At 37.0% G+C, this 25,859-nt stretch overlaps 1 protein-coding gene across 1 annotated transcript in view; it reads right to left on the bottom strand.

Moving 5' to 3' along the window:
- Positions 1-25,859, bottom strand: part of gabbr2 (gamma-aminobutyric acid (GABA) B receptor, 2) — a 181,354-nt gene that overhangs the window by 124,322 nt on the left and 31,173 nt on the right. The window contains exon 2 of the mRNA XM_026929439.3: positions 13,470-13,607. Coding sequence (XP_026785240.2) covers positions 13,470-13,607 — 138 coding nt within the window. The remainder of the gene's footprint in view (positions 1-13,469; positions 13,608-25,859) is intronic.

Here is a 25,859-nt window from a genome sequence, read left to right as displayed (position 1 = left end):
TTGAATGGAATTAAAAAATTGACACAACACTCAGCTGTTAAATAGAGAAAGAGTCTAAAACAGTGATCTACTATACTGAAAACACCCTCTTCTCAAACTCAAGCATGCTTGAGGCCTCCACATCCTGACACACAAATAATACACAACCCTGCTCCAATGAACACAGAAATGAGCATAAAGGTGGCAGGAGATAAAGGAGAAAGGAAGAGGAATAGAGTGAAAGGAAGAGAGAAGAGAGACGCTTACATTCATGCTAATTAAACTGGATTGCCTCAATTTGTGACTCAGAGAGGTAATTCATTCAAGAATTAGGAATCAGCCTTGCAGCAGCATAATTGTGTGTGTTTGTGTGTATGTGTGGTGATGGGGTATGCCTTTGGTTAAGCGTGTGCTGTCAATTAGGGAAGAGGAAAAACCTACTGTATGTGGGTGTGGCGTCTTTTGACAGGGCTCTCCTCCATTACAGAGCCATTGAGGTCTTACTGTCTGTCTGACTCTCTCTTTCTCTCTCTCCATATTCCCCCACATTCTCTCTCAGATCGTGAGTTTATGTTACAGATATTAGTGAGCTGTGTCAGACATTTAACTACCCTTTATTGATCTCCAGCTTCGATCTGGCAAAAGCACTTTTTAATGGATTGTAATGGAGCTGCACTTTAAAGACCGGCTGCTCTCCAACTTTGGTTTGGTCTTTTTTGGTATTTCTAGATATGTTTACAGAATCCTTTTGTTAACTGTCATGGCAAATACCTTTCCATTCAAAGTATTAGCAAGTGATACTAGTGCTGCATGTGTTTGTGAAACTTGAATTGGCTCTGTACTAAAAATCATCTGTAGGTTGAAAGTACAATAGCTAGAACAATTATTACAGTATCCTTATGTGCAGACACTATCATGAAATTTGTAACAAATTTAAAGAAATAATTAGACATTACCCTAATCTCTATCCACTGCATCTTGGACATGTGTGTGAATACCAGAGACAAGAATTTCAAAACATTTAACATGAGTCAGGAAAGAATAGAAAGCCTAATGCCCAAAAACCTTAAAAAAAAGTACTTTGCCTCACCTGTAGACTTGCTGCTAATAAGAGTGTATTGTGGGATTGGGGATACATTTACAAATTTAAAATGTATAGCTGGAATTTATATACACTGCCCGGCCAAAAAAAAGTCGCACACATTAATATATCATTGAACGACCTTTAGCTTTGATTATGGTGCACATTCGCTATGCCACTCTTTCAGAAACTTCATACAACATCACAACATTTATTTCCATTCAGAGTTGCATGAATTTTTTGCCAAGATCTTGTACTGACGATGGGAGAGTCGAACCACTCCATAAAGTCTTTTCCAGCACATCCCAAAGACAGCACATCCTAAATGGGGTTAAGGTCAGGACTCTGTGGTGGCCAATGCATGTGTGAAAATGATTCCTCATGCTTCCTGAACCATTCTTTCACAATCTGAGCCCTGATCCATCAGGGAAGAAAAAATCCATTGATGTGATAACCTGGTCATTCAGTACATTTAGGTAGTCAGCTGACTTCATTTTATTGCCCCATAACGTTGCTCTTACCCTGACACACCCACCACTAAGGAATAAAGTAAATCTGGACCTATCAAACCACACGACCTTTTTCCATTGCTCCAGAGTCCAATCTTTATGCCCCCTAGCAAATTGAAGCCTTTTCTCCTGATTAGTCTCACTAACAAGTGCTTTTTTTTTTTTTTACGGCCACCCACTGTTTAGTACCAACCCTGTGAGTTCTCATCACATTGTGAGTGTGGAAATGCTCTTAATTTCACTATTAAACTTAGCCGTGAGTTCTACTGTCTATTTTGTACGTGATCTCTGATCATGGTCAGTCAGGATCTTTTTCCAACCAAATTTTTTCCATGAAGTTGGTGGTTCACCACTATCCTTCCAGGTGTTAATAATGCATCGGACAGTTCTTAACCCAATTCCAGTTATTTCAGCAATCTCCTTAGTTGTTTTCTTTGCTTGATTCAGGCCACTAATTTGACCCTTCTGAAACACAGTAACATCTTTTCCATGAGCATGGGATACATCTTCCAACAAGGTTGTTAAAGAAATGAGAAGCTACTAACTGCATCAGTTAGGGTTAAAAGAATTGTTATCAGCTGAAACACATTAATCACTGTAGTAATTATCCAGTCAACAGCTCTTAAGTATTTGCTGATTTAAATCCAAATGTTGACTTTTTTTTTTTTTTTTGGCCGGGCAGTGTATTTCTGTAAAGCTGCTTTGTGACAATGTCCATTGTTAAAAGTGCTATACAAATAAAAGTGAATTGAACTGAACTGAATCTTTCAGATTGCTAACTGGCCCAGTCAAGTCTCTGTCATAACTCAGAACGACTGTGTTGTATAGCTGCATTGGATTCTGGAACTCTGAGTCCAAAGCTTCCTTTCTCAACTAAGTCTCCATTGGCTTTCTCATTAATATGATGTTGAATGTCACTGGGAAATGGTGAGGGAGAAAAGGAGCTCTTGTTCTTTTGTATTTAGGAGCTAACAGTGGAAACTGATCATTATCCCTTATGTTTGAGATGACTGAAATTTGCAAATATTTGTAGTATACTACAATATATTGAAGTATATATTGCAATAACTCGTATTTATAGTGTATTCTGCTCATCGCAGGACTCTTATGTCTTCACAATGTGCTCATAATGACCATCCTTTCAATACACTACGTACTCTGTGATTTCATAGTATAGAGTTGTAGAGAGTAATTATTTCTAATCTCACTACCAGAGTCACCCAGAGGATGGGTTCCCTTCTGAGTCTGGTTCCTCGCAAAGTTACTTCATCATGCTGTCTTAGGGAATTTTTCCTCACCACTGTCTCCTCTGGCTTGCTCACTGGGGATCTTAATTTACATCTGGATTTCTGTTAAGCTGCTTTGTGACAACGTCTATAAAAATAAAAATGAACTGAGTTGAAGAAGTGCAGTAAAAGATAAAAAAAAAAGCTATTCCTATAAACAACTACAATGTGTGTGACCTTACATTTTAAGCTATGACAAAAGGATTCAAACAAATATGTTGTTACATTCAAGATTACATTTTTGCAGCTGTATGGTCCACATGACAAAGAAATAAATCCGGTATCCACTGCATAATACCAACTATACTGTATGTCCAGGGCAGGAACTCTTAACAGGCTTGGTGAAATGTTGACAGATTAGCTGTGAAGCCTCTTAGATGGGAAATGCATCCTGCCTCCTCCAGGAATTCCATTACCACTGGCACTATCTGTGGTTTCTCACAGTTCTTTCAGCTGCTCCTTTTATTTCTTCTAATGTCTTGCAATGCTAATGCTAAACCAAAACAGAGACAGAATGAAACAAAAGTGGCAATGTGAACAAGACACCTCTTCCTATTTCTAGGAATAAATACTGAGTGATGATAAGAGTGTGTTGCTGCTTACAGAGGTCTAATTTGAATGGTGGAGTGAAATTAATTGTACCCCAGCATTTCCCAGGTGCTGCAGTGCTGTAATGCAGCTGCGTTTAAGCCATGCATCAATAATGCATTGTGGAAACAGCGGTAATTCTCAGCACTATGCAATATTTTATCTGCAACTATTTCTCTCCTTCCCGAGATAATTTAAACACAAAGCAGATGGGTTTCATTTTGTCACTCAATATTTCTCTCTGTGTGTGTCTGTCTTTCTAAGGAGACATGGAGTATCATGGAGTCTCTTCCATAGGCCATAGCTATTTCATTTTGCTCACAGACAGATTGCCTCCCTAGCATGCTCAAATTTAATTCAGTATGTAAAGTACATAGAAGGAAATTGCACCAAAATATTATTTTCTATTTAAAATTATGTGTGTACATTGTCTACAAAATCCATCCTGAAAGACATATGATCTTCACTGGTCTTAAATTCTGAGTTTACTTTTTTTTAGTTCAAACGTCATTCATCAACATGTTCTATTTTCATTTTGGTTAATGCTTTCCTACATTACCCACAATGCCATTCAACTTCCTGCTCATAGTGCTGCCAGTGGGATTTAGCCGTTCCTTCATCTCTACCTAAAAACAGCGATGCAGCAGCGCTTTAGTCCTTATTATTACAACCTAAAGTTCAATCAGATTACTGTGAATGGTACCACATAGAACCCATAAAGATGGTTGTGGATGTTCTTCCTTGGACAGCCTTAGGACTTGCTTGCTCATTAGAGATAAATTTATACATTTAAAATGTATAGCTGGAACTTATATATTTCTGTAAAGATGGTTATGACAATGTCCAAGTGCTATAAAAATAAAATTGAATTGAATCTTGTAGATCGCCAACTGGCTCAGTCAAGTCTCTGTCAAAACTCAGAACAACTGTGTTGTAGCAGCTGATTATTATCCCTTATGTTTGAAACGACTGAAATTTGCTAATATTTGAATATAAACACATTTGTGTGTTTCAGGGTGGAGTCTGAAGTATTTATCTCTTGAGCATACCTTTTAAGTATTGTGTTTGCCAGGTTTCTTTGTAATTTTGGATGTGCATTTGTGTATAGTGACATTTAAATATGGATTTTTAATTAATTTTTAAATTACAGCTCTGCACACACAGAAGATTCATGACAAAGCACTAATAGCATTATTTTGAAATAATTAGAAAATCTGTCATCTGTGAAGAGAAAAGCCTAAAATCATCACCACCCATCAATAACTAGTACCATTCTGCTATATGCCCTATGGCACCAAATAGAGCTATTAGGGGACAAAAGACCTCATAGCCTCAGGTCACAATGCAAAGAGAATGAAAATATCTCAATGTCAATCCAGAATTCTAACAAGGCTCATAACCCCACATTGCTCCAGGGCGAACACTAACACAGCCCTTTATTGTTCATTGCTTTAGGCAAAAGTGTCAGATAAATTACTACATGTAAATGTAAAATAATAGACAAGGAAAGAATTCCAAATCAGGAGAACAATCACTGTTAATTATTCCCATGACCCAGTCCTGATAGCATGGTTATTAACGCTATTAACTGTGCCAAGTGAAATACAGAGTGGTTTATTAATATCAAAAATAGATAAAATATGTATTCTCCCAGTGTAACAGCACCTCAACAAGGTTATCTGTTGATTTTTGGCCTTTCATATGCATTGAAAGGTAGTGGGTTACTTTTATTTGTAATACATACAGATTAAATTGGTGAAAAAGAATTTTAAAAAGGCGTAGTGTCCTGTGGTCTATTCCTGGGGTTATTCTCAAACTTAAACCAGATGTGTCTCATCTGTTCATTAGAGGGTCGAGGGGAAATTCTTAAGAATTTGTACAAATCACCTTATTTGGAAAGTTGGCAAGGAGCAGGGTTAGTGGTCATAACTTTTCGTATTAGTTTATTCATATAAAACCCTACCAAATTACTCTTTCTGTGTAGAATTTTTTTTTCTTACTCATCTGTCATTGTGTATCCACAGAGCTAAACTTTGAGGAAGCACATGGCAGCAATGGCGTAAACAGAATATGATTAAATGTAAATAATTTTTTAATAAAATCCCCTCGATGGCTACTGGATACACCCCCCCCCCCCCCAACCCCTTCTCAATTATTATTATAATAAACACTATAAACTACATGTTTATAGCTATCATTTTTCTCATCCTGCTGATTTTCACAATCATGTAAGTACATTTTCAATTCTCCCCACTGTTTCATAGTATGTCATCTTGCTTCATAAATTAGTTAATGATGCTTCAAGAGTTAAGTGTCCTAGATTACTGCTGTGTTTTTAACTCGATATAACATTATCTAAATTATGATGCAATGCAGCTTCATGTGGCTTAATAGAAAAAAATGCTTTCATTTAAAAATTGAGAAATGTATTCCTTTAGTCCAGGTGTTCTCAAACATTTGGCAGCCAGGGACCCCTTTAACTGGGAAAAAAAATGCACACAGCCCTAAAAACAGACTTATAATATGAACATAATCAAATTATTCAAATATTTGGTTCATTATTTAAATTTGTGCAAAAATAGTTATTTATTGGAGCCACAGAGCTTTTCATTCCTGGACCTTTCATTGATCTAACATGTTTTTTATTAAATTGTCATTAGATTCAAGTTTATTCATAAGCCTACTTGTTCTTGAGTTATTGAGGTTTGGATTAAAGTCAAACAGGTTAATAACTGTAAGAGCACAGTACACTGACAGTAAGGAGCTGTAATTTCCACCACTCAAAAAAAATAAATAAAAAAAATTTAAAAAACCAAGCACTCCTCTTTGAGAACTGCTGTTTTAGTCAATGAAATTAATGCAACTGTTGTTTGTGTATATTCTGATAAAATTGTGATTCCAAAACTGACAAAGAGACAAAACTCCTTATATATATATCAAAGACCTATGTATTTTAATCACATTTCATTGTGTCAGTATTGAGAACTCCAATAATGTTGGCACCCATGAATGAAAAAGATCTCCTAAATCCCCTTAGTATAGCTATGTGAGGCAATCAAGGCATCCAGCACAAGCCCTAGTTTTCACCAAATGTGTTATATTGAGTCAATTAAGCTGTATTATTGCTGAATAGTCACTAATTATGCACTCTTTTCATCGATGCACTTCCTTGTTCACAAATGATCTTTCCCCAACCTCTTCAAACTGTTATGGAACATGTGACCTAAATAAGGGATATGAAAGCCAAATAGAGGACTAAGAAATTAAAGACGACTTAAAGCAAAGTCAAAAGGTTAATCCTTTTCAGGAGGGTTTGTAAAAACAGTGGAGCATGTAAGGGAACAAATGTTACACATTCACCTGCTCCTTATGATATTCATAAGGAGCAGTTAAGGAGCAGTTGAAAATGTGGGTAATGTAAGTAGCGTAAATAAGAATATTTTGCAAGAAAATTAAGCCACCTCCTTGTTGTGCTGTTTTAATTTTCTTACAAATGTAAACTGAACATACTGCGTCAAGATACAGATACACATTCATAGCATATTGTCACAGCTAGCCATTCCTGGGGACAGCAGGGTTTCCACAGATCCTGCAGCCAGCACTCTATCTATGTGTATGTACATATGTGTGGTTATTACTTTAAAACGTAGTTACATTACAACTAGGATTTTAGATAGCTGCTGTAAAGTGACAGCACTAATCGGCATGGCTGGACATTTTAGTTCAGTTCTTTAGTTCAGCCCCTCCAGTTTCTTATTAGCTTTATGATCCATATGTGCTAATTGGCTCCTTTAACTTAGATATTTTCATGGTTTCTGTGAACCCGTCTCATCCAACTTCCCTTTTATTCCGTATATTTTTATCTAGACACTCAAAGTACTTGTTAAAATTCTCAAAGACTTCTTCTCTCATCAAGCCATTGCCTGTACGCTATAAGTTATTTAAGTTTCTGTTTAAAGCATCCAGTAAAGTTAATCAATGTAGAAAAAACTAGTAAGGATCATGCCAACTCGTCATCTGAACTTGCGTTGTCATGTTACACTGTATAGTTAGCACTAGTGCTATCAGGGTGACTCTGCCAGCAGACTGCAGCGTCACACTTGAGAATGAGTGCCTCTGGCCTTACCTCAGTAAAATGTATCAATATGCTCGAGTAAGCAAAGACTCACTTAAATGATCTGTATTCCTTGTCTCCCTAGAAGGCATGAACTCGATCTAATTTTAAAATGCATGTTGAAGTAAGTTTTGCTAATTTGCTAAATTTAAATGGCTAGTTAACTATATTTATTTTAAGTTAGCCTGTTTTCTTTGCTAATGCCAGGTTAGACTAGCATCAATTCCAGCAGCTAACGTAACTGGTTAGACAGCAAGTCAAATTCTGGCTAATGGTAAATATTGGTTATTTACAAGATATTTTCATTCTGATTGAATCATTAGCAAACTGTCATGCTAGTCATGCACATGACCAACAAACATACAGCAACTGAATGATGTTTTCGGGCAAAACAGTGTAGTGGTAGTTTTATGTAAAACATGACATTATTAAATTTCAGTTATCTGAAAATCAGTTCAAACATTTACTTTTTAATACCTGAGTGCAATTTAAAGTAAATTTAAAATCCCCATAATTACATTTTTGCTGGATACTTCCCACTTTTAATTGAGTAAAATTTTGACAAGTTATCTATACATTCACTTCAGTATAATTTCTCAGTACTTTGTCCACCCTTGGTACATGTTGACTAGCGGAAGAGGTTCTACCTTAGGCCATGCTTCCTGAAATCTCAACCTCAACTTAAAGTTTTGAAGCCTATGAAATATGTACAGAGAACAAGAAAAGACCTGATATCAGATGAGCAGCATACAGCAGCAGCATATTTTTTATTTAGGAGGTTAGATGGATTGCAGAAAAAAACAGCTTTGCTTTTTCAATACTCGGAAAAAAAAGTTTAAAAAGAACGAGAGAAAGCATAAGAGTGATTTTTACATTATAGAACAGTCTATTGGACAACAACCAGTGGTCTATAGGAGACACACTAGTGCCCATAAAAGACTTATTTTAAATCCTGCAATGCTGAATTGGATTTGATTTGCTCACGCTGTGTCTTTGCTCTCTGCCAGGCATTGCTCAGTGTTGCATCAAGACTGGTGGTGATTAAAGGACTTCAACTCCATGGTCACTGGAGGAGAAGATTGAGACCATGTTACAGTTTGAGAAAGACAGCTGTGGCACAGTGAAAGAACATAGAAACCTTTAGCAACAGAGGACCTTTATTTGGAAAGATCCCAAATAAAGAGTACTAATTTGCCTGTTCAATCTGCTGAATCGTGGTGGTGCAGTGGGTAGCATTTCTTCCACACAGCTCCATTCGGAAATCACATTACTGTCTGTGCAGAATTTTTGTGCATGTTCTGCTTGTGTCCATGTGGTTTTTTCCCACCTACTAAAAACATGCCAGTAGTTTGACTGGCTAAGATAAAATAGGTGTGATTGTGAGTGTACATGGTGCCCTGCGATGGATGATTACATGTTAAGTATAATGATGATTTACAGTGGTGAGAAAAAAAAAACTCAAAGTACAATAAAGAGTAAGTATGAAAAATAAATTAGTGCCATCATGAATGCATGTTCTGTTCAAATGTAAAGAAAACCTATGGGCTGTGTTGACAGCTGTTGGCATCAGAAGTATGCCAGATTTTAAATAAAAAAAGCAACTTACTAATAATAAATCATAATTTTGAGAAACCAAATAATTATTATAAGATACTACAGCAGCTTTGAGATAAATGTGCTTATCATTATGAGTTTTGGGTTTTATTTCGACTTCAAGTAACAGAAATGGAATTTAACAAATGTATATTCTCGGAAAAAAGTCAAATCTATTACCCTTAGGGTTTTTTTTTAGTTGGGGGAACACTTAAAGGCTTCCTTTTCGGAAGCTAAGAACCTTTAAATATCCCAACAAAAAAAAAAAAACCTTGAAGAACCCTTTTTCTTTGTGTGTAGTACCTTGATTGATTTACAAATGCAACTGCCATTCCTGAATGCAGTACAGCTTTGTTAAATCACATAATTAACATATTTGCACAGTCAAAACTGTATATTTGGCACTTTTACGTATTAATGCAACACAGTGTATAGTATGTTAATTAAGTCAAACATTCAAAACTGACATATTATTTTGCTCATTTGAAAGCAAATCTCTGTAGATGAAATCAGCTTGGACTCCTGTTAATAAATCAATTTGGACTTTTTTGTAACTGTTGTCAAGTTCACACACATTTACTAAATCAGTGGTTACTATCCATGAAGGATGTCTTCCATATTATGCTATCTCACAATTAAATTTCTAGCTTACTAAAGCAAGAATATATTTAAATAGCAGTGTAGGACATACAGGAAGTCTGGAAAAAATCTAAATTGCTAATGGTTGAGTTGTGGTCAGTTTTAATGCCATACTAAAGACTTCTAATGGTTAACAATGTTATTGCAAGTAGTCAGTGAGCCAGTGCCCATCTAGAAAAGCTATAAAACACATTTTGGTCCATTGAGATCCATAATAGATCACACTTGGATCAGTTCTCCTTCAAACGTTCTTTGCCAAAGATTTTAGGGCCCCATTTTTAAACCTATTTTAGAACAATTATTCCATAAAGTAATGAGGTAGAGATGATACAACTGCATCAATTCTAAAATTAAGTGGAACACACACACTCACACACACACAAATATATTCCTTACTGTTCCTTAAATAAACCGGTAGTCAGTCTGTGTCATCATGTATCACTTCACTGACAGTCTGTCATTTCTAGGTATGTCATCTCTATTATTCTACGGTGATTGCTCTCTCCTTATCACACAGCCACCTCATTTTCTTTAAGGCTTGTTTTGGTGCTAAAATGAGACACAAATATGTGAAATGCTCCTGACATCAGGCAATGTAAAAAAGGAGAAAAACAATCCATTTACTCTTCAGTAAGTACAGCAGCTGCTCTACATGCAGCTGCATAGGAATCACACTGAAGCTAGCTGATCTTCTCACTCTTGCAGCTGACGTCAGACATCACGATGGTGTATGACGAACATCGGGGAGCAGGTGAGATCCTGTCAGGCTTAGGGTGCAATAGTGCTTGGATCTCACTCAGCTTAGAATAATTACAGAGACCAGAGATGATAAAGGAGCATAAATCCATAAATCATTCCCATCAAGCCTTCAGCACCATTTAAGGGAACATTTTTAGGAATGGCAGGCTAGATAGATAGATAGATAGATAGATAGACAGATAGAGTTAAAGAAACAGTTAAAGAAAACTGTTCGAAGGCTGCACAGCACTACACTTTACAAACTAATCATCACCTGACATGCATTGATAAAATGACTGACCCGATAAAGTGGAATGACCCACGATGAACATGATAAATACCCCTGACATGATGGTTAATGACAGAATTGTGGCAGTTAAATAGATGGTTGTTTTATATCGGTGACAACAACACAGGCCTAATTTGTTTTATCTCAGCATGTAATTTATACAATACCCTCACTTTGCCAGCATTAACCACACAGGCTTGGTCGCAACAGATGTATTGTCTATTGCGCATTCTGCTACATACCACTTTTTAATGCAACAACACCTATTTCTCTGATTCTCTCTCTGCCAATATCAATAACTATGAATCCAATTAAAGTAGGATCCTCTAGGACCATGCTACTAGAAGCTTTGAATTAACTGGGAACATTAGGAACATGCAATGTGCTTATCATAGCACATAAAGACCAAGTGTAGTGGTATGAATAACAAATTGTAATAGATATTAAAATGTGAAATACTAATAGTATTTCTCAGGAGAATGAAACATTATCAGTTTTGTAGAATCAGAGTGGGATTTACTTTTAATTTAAACTCTTTTAAAGCCCAAAGTAACAGATGTGAGATGATTTGCACACTCTCAAACTCATGTAGCACTACGTACATGCAATGTATATCGTAAAAATTGCACAGGAAACAATTTCATTATAGTTGGAATCATCAGGCCGACTGTCAAATGGCTTGGCCACCATCACCTATAATTTTCACCTTTAATTTTGGCAAGTTTGCCCCTGTCTGCACCCACAGGGCCAAGTGAATTGTGTTGAATCAGCATCAGAGGCCAGTGGGATTTTTTTTTTCTCTCTGATTTACTGTTCTCTGATTAGAAAAAAAAAGCAGAAGTAAGCAAAGCAAGAAAACAGCTCTCAAGATTGTATACACATACCATCTCTTTTTTGATCATCTACTTAAGCTTATATTTGGTCACAAAATTGCTAAGAAGGCCATTTATACAGATTCACTAGCATGAAAATGGTGTCTAGGCCAGTTTGTTTCAAATTGTGTACTATAATACTCAATTGTGTTTCAAAGCAATATTCTGCTATAGGTACTGATGCTCATACTATTTAAGTACAGTAGCATGTGAATGGAGAAGTGACCATTTTTACATTCTTTCTGTGGTTAAGAATACAGACTACTGGCAGACTACTGCCAGTCTACCCCCTGATATGGTAAAATATTTTTCTTTTATGCATGTGGGTAAAAGTTGGCCGTAGCTGTTCAAATGCTGTGTTCAATTGCAGTTTTCACAGACATACGGCCAGAGGAGAAGATCATCATTTGGCCTAGGGGATAGTCAGGTAACAGGAAACTGACTGGACAAGAACAACATTTGATTTGACCCAAGTTTACCCAAGGGTTATCTATGCAGCTCACAGTATATATAACATAGTAAGATTCTCTTCTTTCACATGCCTTTCTTAAATGTTCTTCATTAAATCTGAAATCCTTGACCCATCAACTTTCTATTTCGCATTCTCTCAAATGTATTCCTTAACTAAAAATACAGGTAGGTTACACTATCACGAGTTTGATGCTCAGTTTCAATGAGGTTGGCTAATGTTTCTCTGGAATTAATGGATTAAAGGATGGTAATTAGAGATCTACTCTGCTGAGCTTAATGTAAAATTAATCAAGATGATAGATTATTAAGAGACCACCCTCTTCTCCAGTACCCAGCATGAACGCACTGTCCAACCAATCAATCAATTAATCAGCCAAAATATATTTCTCAATCACTTTACTTTCAACTATGTGTGTATTCTTAACCTATATATGTAATAATACTAATATGTGTGTGTGTGAGTGTGTGTGTGTGTGTAGGTGTGTGGGTGTGTGATCCCAGTCAGAACACTTTCTGGCACTTGCAGGTGGGGTTTATGGAGAAACACTGGAGAAACCCCTCATTTCAAGATCAAAGACTTTTGTTAAATCCAACTTCAAAGGCTTTAAGATAGAGGTGTTTTCTGAGAATAGTGAGCATAAAGCCAACAAAAGCCTTGCAAAAAGCCTAAGTGAAATTATTTATAAAGAACTAATTGCTCTTGTTGGGAAATGTCTGCTGGCTTTTCACATTTCACATGTATGTCATTACAAAAGCAAATGCGTTGCTTCTGGGGTGGGATTCAGTCACCATTCCACTTTCACCCCCACAAACAACAATTGAAACTGCATTATATATGCCATGGTGTCACAACAACTCCCAGCAATACCCCTCCCTTCCAGCAGGGGTCACTGTCCCCTGAATACTAGCTCAATTAGTCATTCACATCTTGCTGCACTTCCTGTTTCTACTATATATAAACACTATATCTCAGTAACTCTGTAATGTTTGTGTAGGGTCTGTGTGTTGTTAGCTCTGCCTGCCTTGAAGATTACTCTGACCATTGGCTTTTTTCCCCCATATTTTAATCTCATGCATATGGATCCTAATTCTCCTTCTGAATCCCCTTTGTTACACATAGACAGACTGTGAGACTAATGCTGGTAGAAATGTAGCTAAAATTATATGAGCTGACCTGCAAGAAAGCTCTAACTTCAATGGACAGTACAGGCCATAACTGTTGTGCAGTGGAAAGCCTGTTGTGGAAATGCTGTAACAAAGTCTCCCTCTCTTATTACTTGCAATATTAATAAAATGTCTATTGGTCTTACCTGCACCAGGTTCCACCCCTCTAATGACTCAGCAATAATAGATGTCACTGAAGGACACACTCCTCCAAAGATCATTAAATGTTTGGGACCATAGCAGATTGCGTCGAAGAAGGCCCTTAATCCCTTTGCATTGTCACACTGAAAAGGGGGGAAAAAGAAAGACATGATGAGTCAGGATGAAAATGACAAAAATATGTCACCAGTCAAAATGATTGGCGATGATTTCTTCTGGTTTGATCTGAACGGTTGTTCGGAGCGTGCACTACTACTCGTTGTCAGTTCTTGTTTTGCTCATCACTCAGCAGAGTTACACTGACTAACATTCTTTATACAAAGACAATTAATGTGTGAACCAACATATAATAACTGCATTTTATATTTGTGATAAATCATGGAAGAATGCATGAGAACACAGCATTATATGTAAATCAAAGGATCTCTGGATATTCTTTTTTCTGAATGTGTCAAACACAATGTTTTGTCCAAAAGAACCAACTCACTGCTGCAGTGTGCAGCCCTTTTTCATGTCACCATAGCAACACACCATGGCTCTGAAGAAATGCTTGAGAAAGGCAAAGATGGAGTAAGGTCTATTGATTGCAATATGACTCTCCTACCAGTTTTGGTCTGATTTGCTCTGTTTGTAAAGACATGCAGATCCTGGTAAACCCTTACAAAACACTTACAAAAGGTTGATTATTGACTCCTGGACATAAACTGAGACACTTGACATCAAGCTGTAAATCCTGACTTTCAACCTTGCTTTACTTCATTGACATTTGACCATTAAGGCCATTTTGCTAGGAAAAAAAAAGAAACATTGATACAACATTCATGCAAAACCGATACAGTCACAATTACGTACTAGCTTTCAGGTTACCTACTAGTTTCAGGTCCTGTCCTATGCTTCCATGCCATCCAAACATATCTCACACCAAATGATGTACAAGTCAGTTTTTTTTCCAAGATAGTGGACAATGAATGGTTCATAAGAGAAGCAGCTGATTGGCTAATTGGGCCATTCCAAGATGGTTCAAATTCATAGTTCATAAGTTTAGATCAGCTTAATATAGGTCATTAGAAGCCCTAGACTAACCCACAAACCAGCATTAAAATAGCAGGCAAGCACATAGACCAAATTTATAGTAGCAGGCAACCCCATAAACCAGATTTAAGGTAACATGCTAACCCATAAACCAGCTAGATAGCACATAAATTTAGCTTTAAAAACATCCCATGTTTTTAATTAACTGACATGTCAAATATGTTTGAAAGCAACACAATGTTAAATAAGTTAATTTACTCATCAGTTTGGATTTAGTGGTTAAATGAACACATAACTTGTGGACTGTTGTTAATTGAGTTAGCATGACAACTAGCTTGCTAAATAACAAGCTAAATAGGCAGTACTCTTGTGAGTTTATGCTAATCTTCAGATAAAACTGCAATTCTGAGGGGGCATATTCATGTTCATAATCATAGTAATGTTTATGTTCATTAATTAGTTTACATTTATAGTAGTGGCAACGTCTACCATGTCAAAAATATTACATTTGTTGTTGAATAGCAAACTTTTAAACAGCATTTCCAAATAGGTCCCTCATAAACATCTACATATAAATATATGTATAAACAACATACATACACACACACACACACACATATATATATATATATATATATACATATATATATATATATATATATGACACTGAACATTGCATATACAATTTAGGTTTGCTAATTTGTGTTCACAAAGCGACAGTCACTTAGGAAAAATAAGTGGTATATCCTAACCAGCTATTACACATTCAAACACACTCATTCACGCCTAGGGGCAATTTAGAGTTACTGAACCACCTACAGACATGTTTTTGGGAGGTGGAAGGAAACCCACACAAACACTTGAAGAACATGCAAACCTCTATACAGATAGGAGCCTAAGCTCAGAAGTGAACCAGGGACCCTGTAGCTGTAAGGCTCAACATTACCTGCTGCAACACAGTGCCACCCATAATGTGGTCTTAATAGATTTAAATTGCCTATCTCTGCTCAGTATATACCATTTATTATTTATTGAAACTAATGGATTGCTTCCTGGGAAACAGTCAGAAGGCAACCTATAAAACCAAAGTATTTGAGATTACAGAATAATACAGTTCTATCTGTATTTGACCACTGCTCACAAATCCACTTTCTAATTGTCTAAGATTTTGATCTAAAATAAATTTGAAGTAGCATTAACACATGCTCCTTGCTGAACTGCAAGTGTGGATTGCAGTATCTTAGAGTTTTGCTAGCTGGTATATTAATACTTTGGTGCACTGTATATCAAAATATATCTTCATGCAGATAGAAGCTTATAATACTACGGTCATGATTTACTAGGATCATACTTAATGGTGTTATCTAGAAAATGTCAACATTAATGTATTATGTTTGCATGAACAACAGCTGGCCCAAGCTGATGTCTCAGTCAAATGGTCTAGAACTGCTACTGCAAAAGTTTTATTATTACATGTTAAAACACCAAGGCACTTCTTCACTGTACTCAAGCCTGAATTACCACTGAGTTGCCATTATTCTTTCCAAAACCACTATATATGTGTTAAGCCATGCTGATAGCCTGTTACCACCAAACATTGAGTGATGACAACATACCCATCCTCACCCACACTAGTCAGGGTGATTTTGTGTCAGAAATAGAAATGTCAAATATGTAAGTGGATATAAAAGGAAATGATGTGATGAAACAGAATTGAAATGATGGTGCTCATTTTCATAAATAAGGCTGGCTTTTAAAGTATCTTATTTGCACATTCTTCCTGTATTCACCCTGTAAAAAACTCAATGATTGAAATAAGAAATAGTTGCCTCTTTTTTTTTCTTTTTACCTAAATCAATGTTGTTTTAAACAGTGATGGTCCATAAACAAAGTTAAAAAAGAAGTCATTTGTTTTTGTGCTTTGATATAGATACGTGCCTATTTTGTTGCAAAAACACAATTGATAAAATATCATTACAAATACCTTTATTCATATTTAAAAAAAATGCTCCTAAACATAGCACAGTAAAGATGTTCTAGGGAGTTGATTAGAAGTTCTCATGTCCTATGCAACAGTGTTTAATATAACTATAAATACCTGATCATAAATTCTTAGGTCAGTAAATTTACGCAGTGGGAGATTGAATGGATTGGTGAATGTGTGAACATCACTGAATGAAATGTTGAACATGACAAAAACATTACACTGTCATGATTAAAATAATGAAATGAAATACACTATATGAGCAAAAGTATGTGCATGCCTGACCATAACACCCATATGTGCTTGTTGATCAGCCTGTTCCAAAGGCATGGCATTGATATTGAGTAACTAGCTGCTATAAGAGCCTCTACTCTTGCAGCCACAAACGCACTGTGTTCAAGGTGTTCAATGAGGTTAATTTCAGAGCTCTGTGCAGAGCACTTGAGTGCTTTTAAACTTACTTTGGCAAACCATGTCTTTATGGACCTCATTTTGTGCACAGGAGCATTGTAGGTTTGGGCCTATTAGTTTCAGTTAAGGGAAATTGTAATGCTACAGTATACAAAGACATTCAAGGCAATCAAAATTTGTGACAAAAGTTGTGGAAAACACACATATGAGGGACATGGTCATGTGTCCACATACTTTAGGCCATATAGAATAAAATCTTTGCTTTTGAGTGTGTATAGTTGTAATGATCCCCATGGTAATGGCACTGAAATTCAGTCGCTGATTTTCATGGAACTGGAGTAGTATTCATGTAAATTCTGATGGCATGCCAAGAACAAGCCCTGTATTACGTATACTTCCTGGAATTAAGCTCCACTAGAGTCCAGTCAATGAACAAAAAGCATGGTGTTCAAAAGCCTGAAAGGATAGCCATACCATTATAGTGCTAGCATTTGCTCTGAAATGAATAGGCTTTTTCTGAGTGCTGTCAAACACATGTGGTCATTTTCCTTGTAAGGTAACGTATCCTGAATCAGACTAGCAGGATCTGACTACGTTGCCATGGAAATCAGCTTTGCAATTTGAGCACTAAATGCAGAAGGAGCCAAGGCCAGCGTCAACAATTATATTTAGCCATAGTTGGAGCTCACAATCATAGAGCTATTAACTAGAAGGTATTTAAAAGTTACTTCAGGAAGCAAAAGCTTATAATATACAAGTCACTACCCTTATAGAAGGGTCCAGTATTTGGAGTACATGGACCTGTTTACTTCATTCATATATATATATATATATATATATATATATATATATATATATATATATAAGCAACAATTATGATTACGTACTTAAAGTGATAGTGGGAATAACACTGAAACTTTATCAGGTATTAGTCATTAATTGCTTTACAAAGTTACCATTTGAATTTAATGTCATCTTAACAATATGATTAAGCAAAAAACAAAATCAAATATTATTACATGAGGATTTTTCAGACAGCTAAAAATATCATTAGTCTTGGTTAGCTTTTTATAAATTATGAAAGAAAAACTGTTCTTCATTGGATTCAGAGTTTATACCCTACTATATTAAAGTCTTAAGATTAACAGAGTTTTCATGTAGGACTTATGCGAAGCAGCCAACAAATTTGGGAACTTTGAAAAAAAAAAAAAACTCCTAGGTGATGCGCCTCATGAAATTGGTTGAGAAAGTCCCAAGAGTGTGCAAAGCTTAATCAGGGATTCTGTTAAGAATTTAAAATATAAAATAGTTTGGATTGTGTAACACCTTTTTTAACACTTCGCACAATTCCATATGTTATTTTAGTGTTATTGTCTTTATTATTATTCTTCAATAGTATAAAATAGTGTATTTATATGGTTCTATGGGTTCTACTTGGAGCCGTCTCTTATAGGGAAACACTTTGATGTATAATTCTACATAGAACCTTGAAAGGAAGCTCTTTAATGCTTTAACCTTTTTTTCTTTTCTCTAGTGCGACTATATTTAACGCAACACTGTTAGCTAGAACTAGGACAGGATTTGTGCATTTTGCATATTGATCACAGCTCAATAGCGTTAAATGAGCAATAATACTGTGCAAAACTCCACATATTGTTTACAGTATTTCATAACATGGCAAATCACATTAACAAAATTGAATTGCTTATTTAGCTGTTCGGGTCTGGAGGGAAATATGTATGTGAGAGAACACGTTAATTGCTCAGTTTCGTAATAGTGGTACTCAGTGACTTCTAGAAGACAGAAGGCTAAGGATTATTAATGGGACTATTTTCTATGGACATCCTTGGCAGCATAAAATGGTCAGTCCTAAAATGACATTGTGGTTACAAAAAGAATAATCAAGGCTAGCTAACCAAGATGAAATGCTTTGTTAAAGGTGACGATGGCCGCAGCTGCACCTGTCTCCAGTCAATGGCAAATTACTGCACTCAAATAAGCAACCTGAGGCTCAGAGAATGAGAGAGAGAGAGAGAGAGAGAGAGAAGCCGCAAATGGGGATCAGCCTGTCACACGCAATCTGTTTTTCACACAGGGAGTTTGGTAATGGCATGTACAAAATTAGACTAAACAAAAAAGGTCAGCACATATGACAGGCCAAAAGCTGTCCAGCAGGAAAAATCAGGATTTTTTTTATAGGGAGAAGTTTGTAGAGTACGGAACTGTGATTTCAATTTCTGATAAATTTCAGTAGAACGGGTATATGTTTACATATTGTTGAATGTGTTCTCTAAGATGTTTGTTCTAGGACATTTTATAATGATGCTGGACATTAAAGGATACATCTACACCTTTACTTCCTGAGATACCTATTTTAAATGTATTTGCTGCAGGAGATTCAGTGCCTTCTGGTTGCTAATGATTATTTCCAAATAAAGCATACTTGAAATGTTTACCACCTGAAATTTAATTGTATAGAGGTTAGGAGCTGCTTAATTCCATTGGGGGAGTGCTAATGAAAATTGGAAAGAGTATAGTATAGCAGTCCAGGTGGGCAAGCATAATAGCATGGTGTTATTTTCACTCAATTCTAACGTGCTTGGGGATGGAATTGATTTAGACACACTCTCAAATTTCCTGTATACTACTCATTTATAAATTTGCTTTTCTTATATTTAGTGTTCTGCAGACTATGTAAAGCAGGGGTGACCAGTCTTAACTCCAAAGGGCTGGTGTGGTTTTCATTCCAACCAAGCAGAAGCCACACCTGATTCCACCTGATTGAACCCAGTTTCCAATGCTATTAGGTGTAGCTTCTGATTAGCTGGGAGCTACACCGGCCTATTGCGAATAAGATTCCCTGGCAGAAAGTGATTATAGCTCAAAAGTGGCGTGTTTTGGCATCACCGGCCAATCAGTAACGTGATCCAACGTAAGCAGGAAATACTACATCCATGATCAAGATGGATCATGGCCCATTAGCACCCTGGTGAAGAAGGCCTCTAAAGTGCTAAGGAACTTTTACACCTGCACCATCGAGAGCATCCTGATGGGAAGCATCACAGCCTGGTTTGGGAACAGCACCAAGCAGGACAGACAGGCTCTCCAGAGGGTGGTGAGCAACCTCTGTACTGAGCTCCCTGACATGCAGTCTATCTGCAGCAAGCAGTTCTGGACCAAGGCCAGAAAGATAGTGAAGTACCTCAGCCATCCAAACAATGGTTTCTCTCTGTTGTGGTCAGGGAAGCGCTTCCGCTCCCTGAAGGCCAACACAGACCGAATGAGAAGGAGCTTTTTCCCACAGGCCATTCGGGCCCTCAACCTGGACAACACCTATGACTAGAACTTGGATCTGTTTGCACAACACCCACACCCCCTACGTTCATGTTAATACACCTGTATTACCCCATATTTAAAAATATTTATTATATAAGTTAGCAATTTCACTGCAACTACCTCAGCCCAATGTTGCACAGCACTGTTTTGCACATAAAACTGCACATATCTTCAATTTATTCCACATATAGTCTGTACTGTTACTGCTGCTATCGATCATTTATATCCCTTATATTATATTTTTAGATTTTTTCTTTTCTACTTGTATACAAGTAATTCTGGGTTATGTAAATTCTATTTTATGTCACGGACAGTCATAAAAAGCATTTCACTGCACGTCGTACTGCGTATGGGTGTGTGTGTAACCAATAAAATTTGATTTTGATGATGCATGAAAGCGGTTAGCGCCTGTCTTTCTCTGTATGCCATATTTCATTCAAGCAAGGCTTGTCAAGCTAGTCTTTTTTAAAACGTAGATAAATGAATAAAATTGTGTTTTACAATAAGTGATGACATGACTGATCCATCTATTTTTGTATTTTCTTTGTATTTTTGTATTTTCATTAAGCAAATTTTTGAGTATCAAAATTTTTAAAAATTTTATAAATAAATGTAAAAATACAAACACCAGAAAGTAAACTGAATAATTAAAAAAAAATCTTGATCTCCTTAGTACACTTTCCAAAAAGCTGATTTTACTTTTTATATCATTTTGTGAATCTTTGCTTCCTTTTTTAATTAAATAGATTTAGTTTTTTTTTCTTCTGTAATCCTTTCTACTTATATAACAGTTTTGGCAGAACTCTATACACATAGGCGATACATTTTTGAGTAAGAATAAAAGAAATCTGTGTAAGAGCAGAAGGATTTGTGCTCACAGACTGAACCATTGTGCTCTCAACATAATGCCATATAGGAAAGGCAGATATGTTGATGAGATAAAAAAGGCCGTCACACCCTGAAGTTAACACGGATATGCTGTAAATAAGCTTCTTTGTAAGGACTATAATGAGGAATTTCCTTTACAAGTGACATCTCGGCTGAAAAGTATCTTTAAGTGAAACATTTGAATCAGATTTAATGTACTGTGCCATCACACTTCTAGCATATTACAATACAAAAGACCTAGAATAAAGAAAATAAGAGCTCAGTAAAAGTCATTTCCATCACTGTGCTTACAGACTCCATGAATCCACTCATGCGAACAAATCAACCTTGATTTTTAGAACCCCAAGACACTTGGCCTGGGCTTTCGGATGTTTGTGAGCGAAATCCTCCACTGTGCTTGCTATTGGGATTTTGGCATGGAGATATTCACATGTGTGCAGTGTATGAAACTGAACTGAGTAGCCTTGATGCCCTTTGGTAACATTTGTAGAGCAGGCCCCAGAGGCCTGACTGGAGAGGCTGCATTGACTAAGCATCAGTGAGGAGATTCAGGATAAACCTTGTGTTATCCAATGAATCCTAAGGCTTTACATAGACCGACTGACATCTGACTATAATGAGGTATTGATCTCTGAGTGCTCAATACATGAAGATCTGAAGTCTCCAGACACGTCTGTTGCTGAAACTCTCACACAAATTAATCTGCAGATTAATTTCTGCAGGTGCAACAAAAAATTAAGTAGTACGCTCTATGTGCAAGGCTTAAAATGAACACCCATGAAATATGGGTAAAATTTGCCATTGATAGAAAACTTTGTTAGTTAGCTGCTTTTCATTCAGGGCACTGCTTGGAAAAAAGTAAGAAAAAACAGTGTATATCCAGTGACAGATGTCCGTTAGACAGAAATTGAGAAATTATGTTATGTCGCATTATTTAGCCTACAAGTAGGTTCAATGACTAACTAGTCTACATTAGTTGGCTAATTAACTGATTCTTATGTGTTTTTCCTACACCAATAGATTTTTGCCCAAGTTTAACAATTCAATCAGTGGGAAAAATACACATCAATTGTGATTGGAGACTGTCCTCTGTTTTCTGAACATAGCGTCCAGTTTATAAAGACTGAAAATTGCACACACTGATACGTACACAGTGTACCAGCAATAATGAATTGTTATATTTTTTATTACAAACATGACATTGGTAATTAACAATTTAATTGATTTGCATTTTATAAATTTTAATGGTACATGAGTTTTAATATTATGTTAAAGGGTTTTAATATTCTGGCTAGTGAAGATCCTGACTGGCTACTAAATTTAGAAAACAACTGGCCACAATGGCTAGTGAGCTACAAAATTCATTTGACACCCTGCCTAGTTTTTGCTCTGCCAGTTAGTTGGCCCTGATTATGTGATCACAGCTGGACAAGCTTAATTTAGTGCAGTGGCACCACCAGACCCAGATTATCATCAGATTGCCAAGGATTTACAAAAGATGAGAACCATAGATCCCATGATCAGTCCAAATTGGCTGTGAAAGTGCCAAACGGTTCCCTTCTAAACAGCAAGGCTTTATAAGGTGACTGCAAAGGTCAGAGATGGTTAACAGCTTTTACTGCTTTGCATTGAGACTGGCTATGAACATAAAAATAATCATGGCAGATATGATATGATTACATTAAATGTCAGTAGAGAACATTAGAAAGGAAAACTATTAAAAGGCAACACTGGGCTCAATGCAGGAATACACCAAAGGAATACCTGGCTGAAATGCACCGCCACAAACTCCCCCTTTTGGTCAGTGTTGCGGTTCCCAGCACAAAAAAGATCACTTTCATGTGTTTTGGTTTTGGCTCTCCATGTGTTTTCATCATGCCAGGTTTTAGTTTTAGTCCTGTCTCTGCCTGAGTGAACAAAAGGCTTGTACTTAATGACAAAATACATGATAAGAGTGATGATACATTGGCACAACATGGTATACCTAGCCAAACTAATCAATGACTAACACAGCAGAGGTGACCACAACTGGGAAACAAACGAATAACAGGACAGTGGAGGAGGCAGGACTAAAACAGAAACAAAGGCACATGGAATCATAAACCAAAACATATGGGGATATTTCACATATGAAAGTGCTTTTCATATATGAAATTGTTTATACATTATACAGAAACTCACAATATGATCAGTATAGTCATATGAAAATGGATAATGGAGAACAATACAGTGTGTAGTATCTACATAATTAGTGGAAACATGGAGGGATGAGAGGATATGAGGAATGGGCTGAGGAAAGCGAGGTCATTATCAAGTTAATTATTTGTTGGCCCGAGGTCCTCCATTCTCCCCAGGATGCCTCCTCTGGAGAGTCAAGGAGGGAGGCAGGGGTAATTACTGCCATTTTGGATAATTGTGGTGATGCAGTGTGTGGTGTAAATTCAGGCCAGGATAACAGGCAGAAATGGGTAAGCAGCACTTCCTTGGCTTTGTTTGGCCCTTTGGAGATTTCCAATGTGGCGCAACCTCTAATTCCATCAACCCAACCATTGACCTGGTCCCTTGCTTCTCTGAGATGCTACACAAAAGTCTGAAGCAAATGTATTTCCATTTATTTTTTGTGGCTATGATCACATTGTATGTAGTAGCATAAAGCAGCTCAGCATTTAATAATCTTCAATCCATCCTCTTACATGAGAAAAATGATTGAATAATTTTGTGATTAGCCAGTTAATACATTCATTCAACCATTCTGATCTCATTACCACCAATCCTAGCATTCAGAACATCAAGCAGAGAACAGAGCATGAAAATCGGTGCTGGCCAACTCCAGCTTCCAGACCCTTCTTTGGGAAGGGATTTTCTTTGCTGGGGTGCCAAAGCAGTGCAAACACGTGCACAAACTCCTGGGGATTGATAGGAAGATACATTGGTTGAATCTTGATCAAGTAAGTGCTATGTACTAATTTCTATTTGATTCCTTGTGGAAGGTTACGTTCTGTTGGCAGTGCTGATCTCTAGCTGTGTTAGGAAGTAATTACTCACACTACCACTCCATTTCTGTCATGAAACCCCATTTCACAGGCTTAGTCTCCTTAGTGTCTGTATTTTTCCCATTTATTTCTCATTACACCCACTGATATAATGGAGTCCATTAAGCATTTAGATATTTTCAACACAGAAATATGTACAGCAGATTTTCATTATGAAAATCAGTTAACTCTATGATAGAAGCATGTTTCTCAAGCAGTACTAGGCATCTTAATGTGAATGCTACAATTCTGGGAGATGCTTGATGCTACCGATGGTTTGAGTAAGCTGTGTATTTATAAAGCAGTTTCACCAGACTGGTCAGATGCTTGAGCCAGTGAAAACCTCAGGCCTGCAAGCACATAATTTCTGGAGTAATGGGTGCCATTCATCAAGCTGCCTGCATGGGACACAGGGCAGCACAATGGGCGGACAGCTGAGTGGCATGGCTACATTACAGACTGCACCCATGGCCACTGAGCCCAGTGACAAGACATTCTCTATCCACATATCTCTATAGGATGGACTGTAAAGCTAATACATGGGCAAACACTCAGTTTTCACTCAGTATATCATACAATGGTAACCACTGTTAACAATTATTAATGCAAGTGTTGCGATGTGTATTGTAAAGACATAATGAGACTGACATGTGTGTGTATATATATATATATATATATATATATATATATATATATATATATATATGATAATTCTCATGTGTATGCATGAGACTGACTGGGCCACCACAAGCCACCAGAACAGCTTCAATGTGCTTTGTAACAGATTCTACAAGTCTCTGGAACTGTGCTGGAAAGATGACCACCATTCTTCCAAAAGATATTCCTTCAGTCGGTGTGTTGATGATAGTGGAAGAAAGACCTGTCTGGTATGTCAGTGCAAAATCTCTCATAGATGTTCAATTGGGTTGACTGTGAAGGCCATAGCATATGATTCAACATCATTTTCATACTCATCAAACTATTCAGTGAGCTCTCATGCCCTATCAATAAGAGCACTGTTGTCCTGGAAGACACCAACCCCATCAGAAATATTTCATCATAGGCTAAAGGTTATCAGTCAGAAGAACTTTGCATTGATTTGCAGTGATCCTTCTCTCTAAGAGGACAAGTGGATTCAAAACATGTCAGCAAAATGCCTCCAGAGCATAAAACAGCCATATGAAACAATGTAATGTCAAGATTAGACTTGGATCTAGTTGCAAAGGGTAAAAAGTTCAGCCAGAAATAATCATTTTTTTTATGACTGACCTAGCATGAGTGGCCTTTCTTCGTACAGGTCTTGTTTGTCGATTGGCCTCTGCTCCAGTCTTGAGACAGTACAGGAATTTTTCTCCACACTTTATGTCAGCAGTGCACATAGTGGTGGTTAACAGATGCAAACCTACAGTGACGAAACCTTGCTCACTGATGCAGTGGAGTGCGAAATTATGCAGAGGCATTGTGGTGTGCACGGCTGGAGAGCCTGTTCAGAGATGGAGAGCTTTGAGTGCCACTGGCCAGCTCTGATTGTGTGGCACAAAGCCACCAGAACAGAGATTCATCAGTCTGCACATTTTTACAGCAAGTGGAGGAGCCAGCAATGAGCTTGAGCAATCACTCATCAATGCACACAGCACGGAACAAACCACTGGCCAGGTGGCTGGATCGTGTGTGACAGACACCTGCAAATGAAA

Source organism: Pangasianodon hypophthalmus, chromosome 23 (genome assembly GCF_027358585.1).
Source record: "Pangasianodon hypophthalmus isolate fPanHyp1 chromosome 23, fPanHyp1.pri, whole genome shotgun sequence".
Classification (NCBI taxonomy): Eukaryota; Metazoa; Chordata; class Actinopteri; order Siluriformes; family Pangasiidae; genus Pangasianodon; species Pangasianodon hypophthalmus.
Note: the sequence above shows the minus strand (reverse complement) of the source record. Positions and strands in the feature narration are given on the sequence as shown.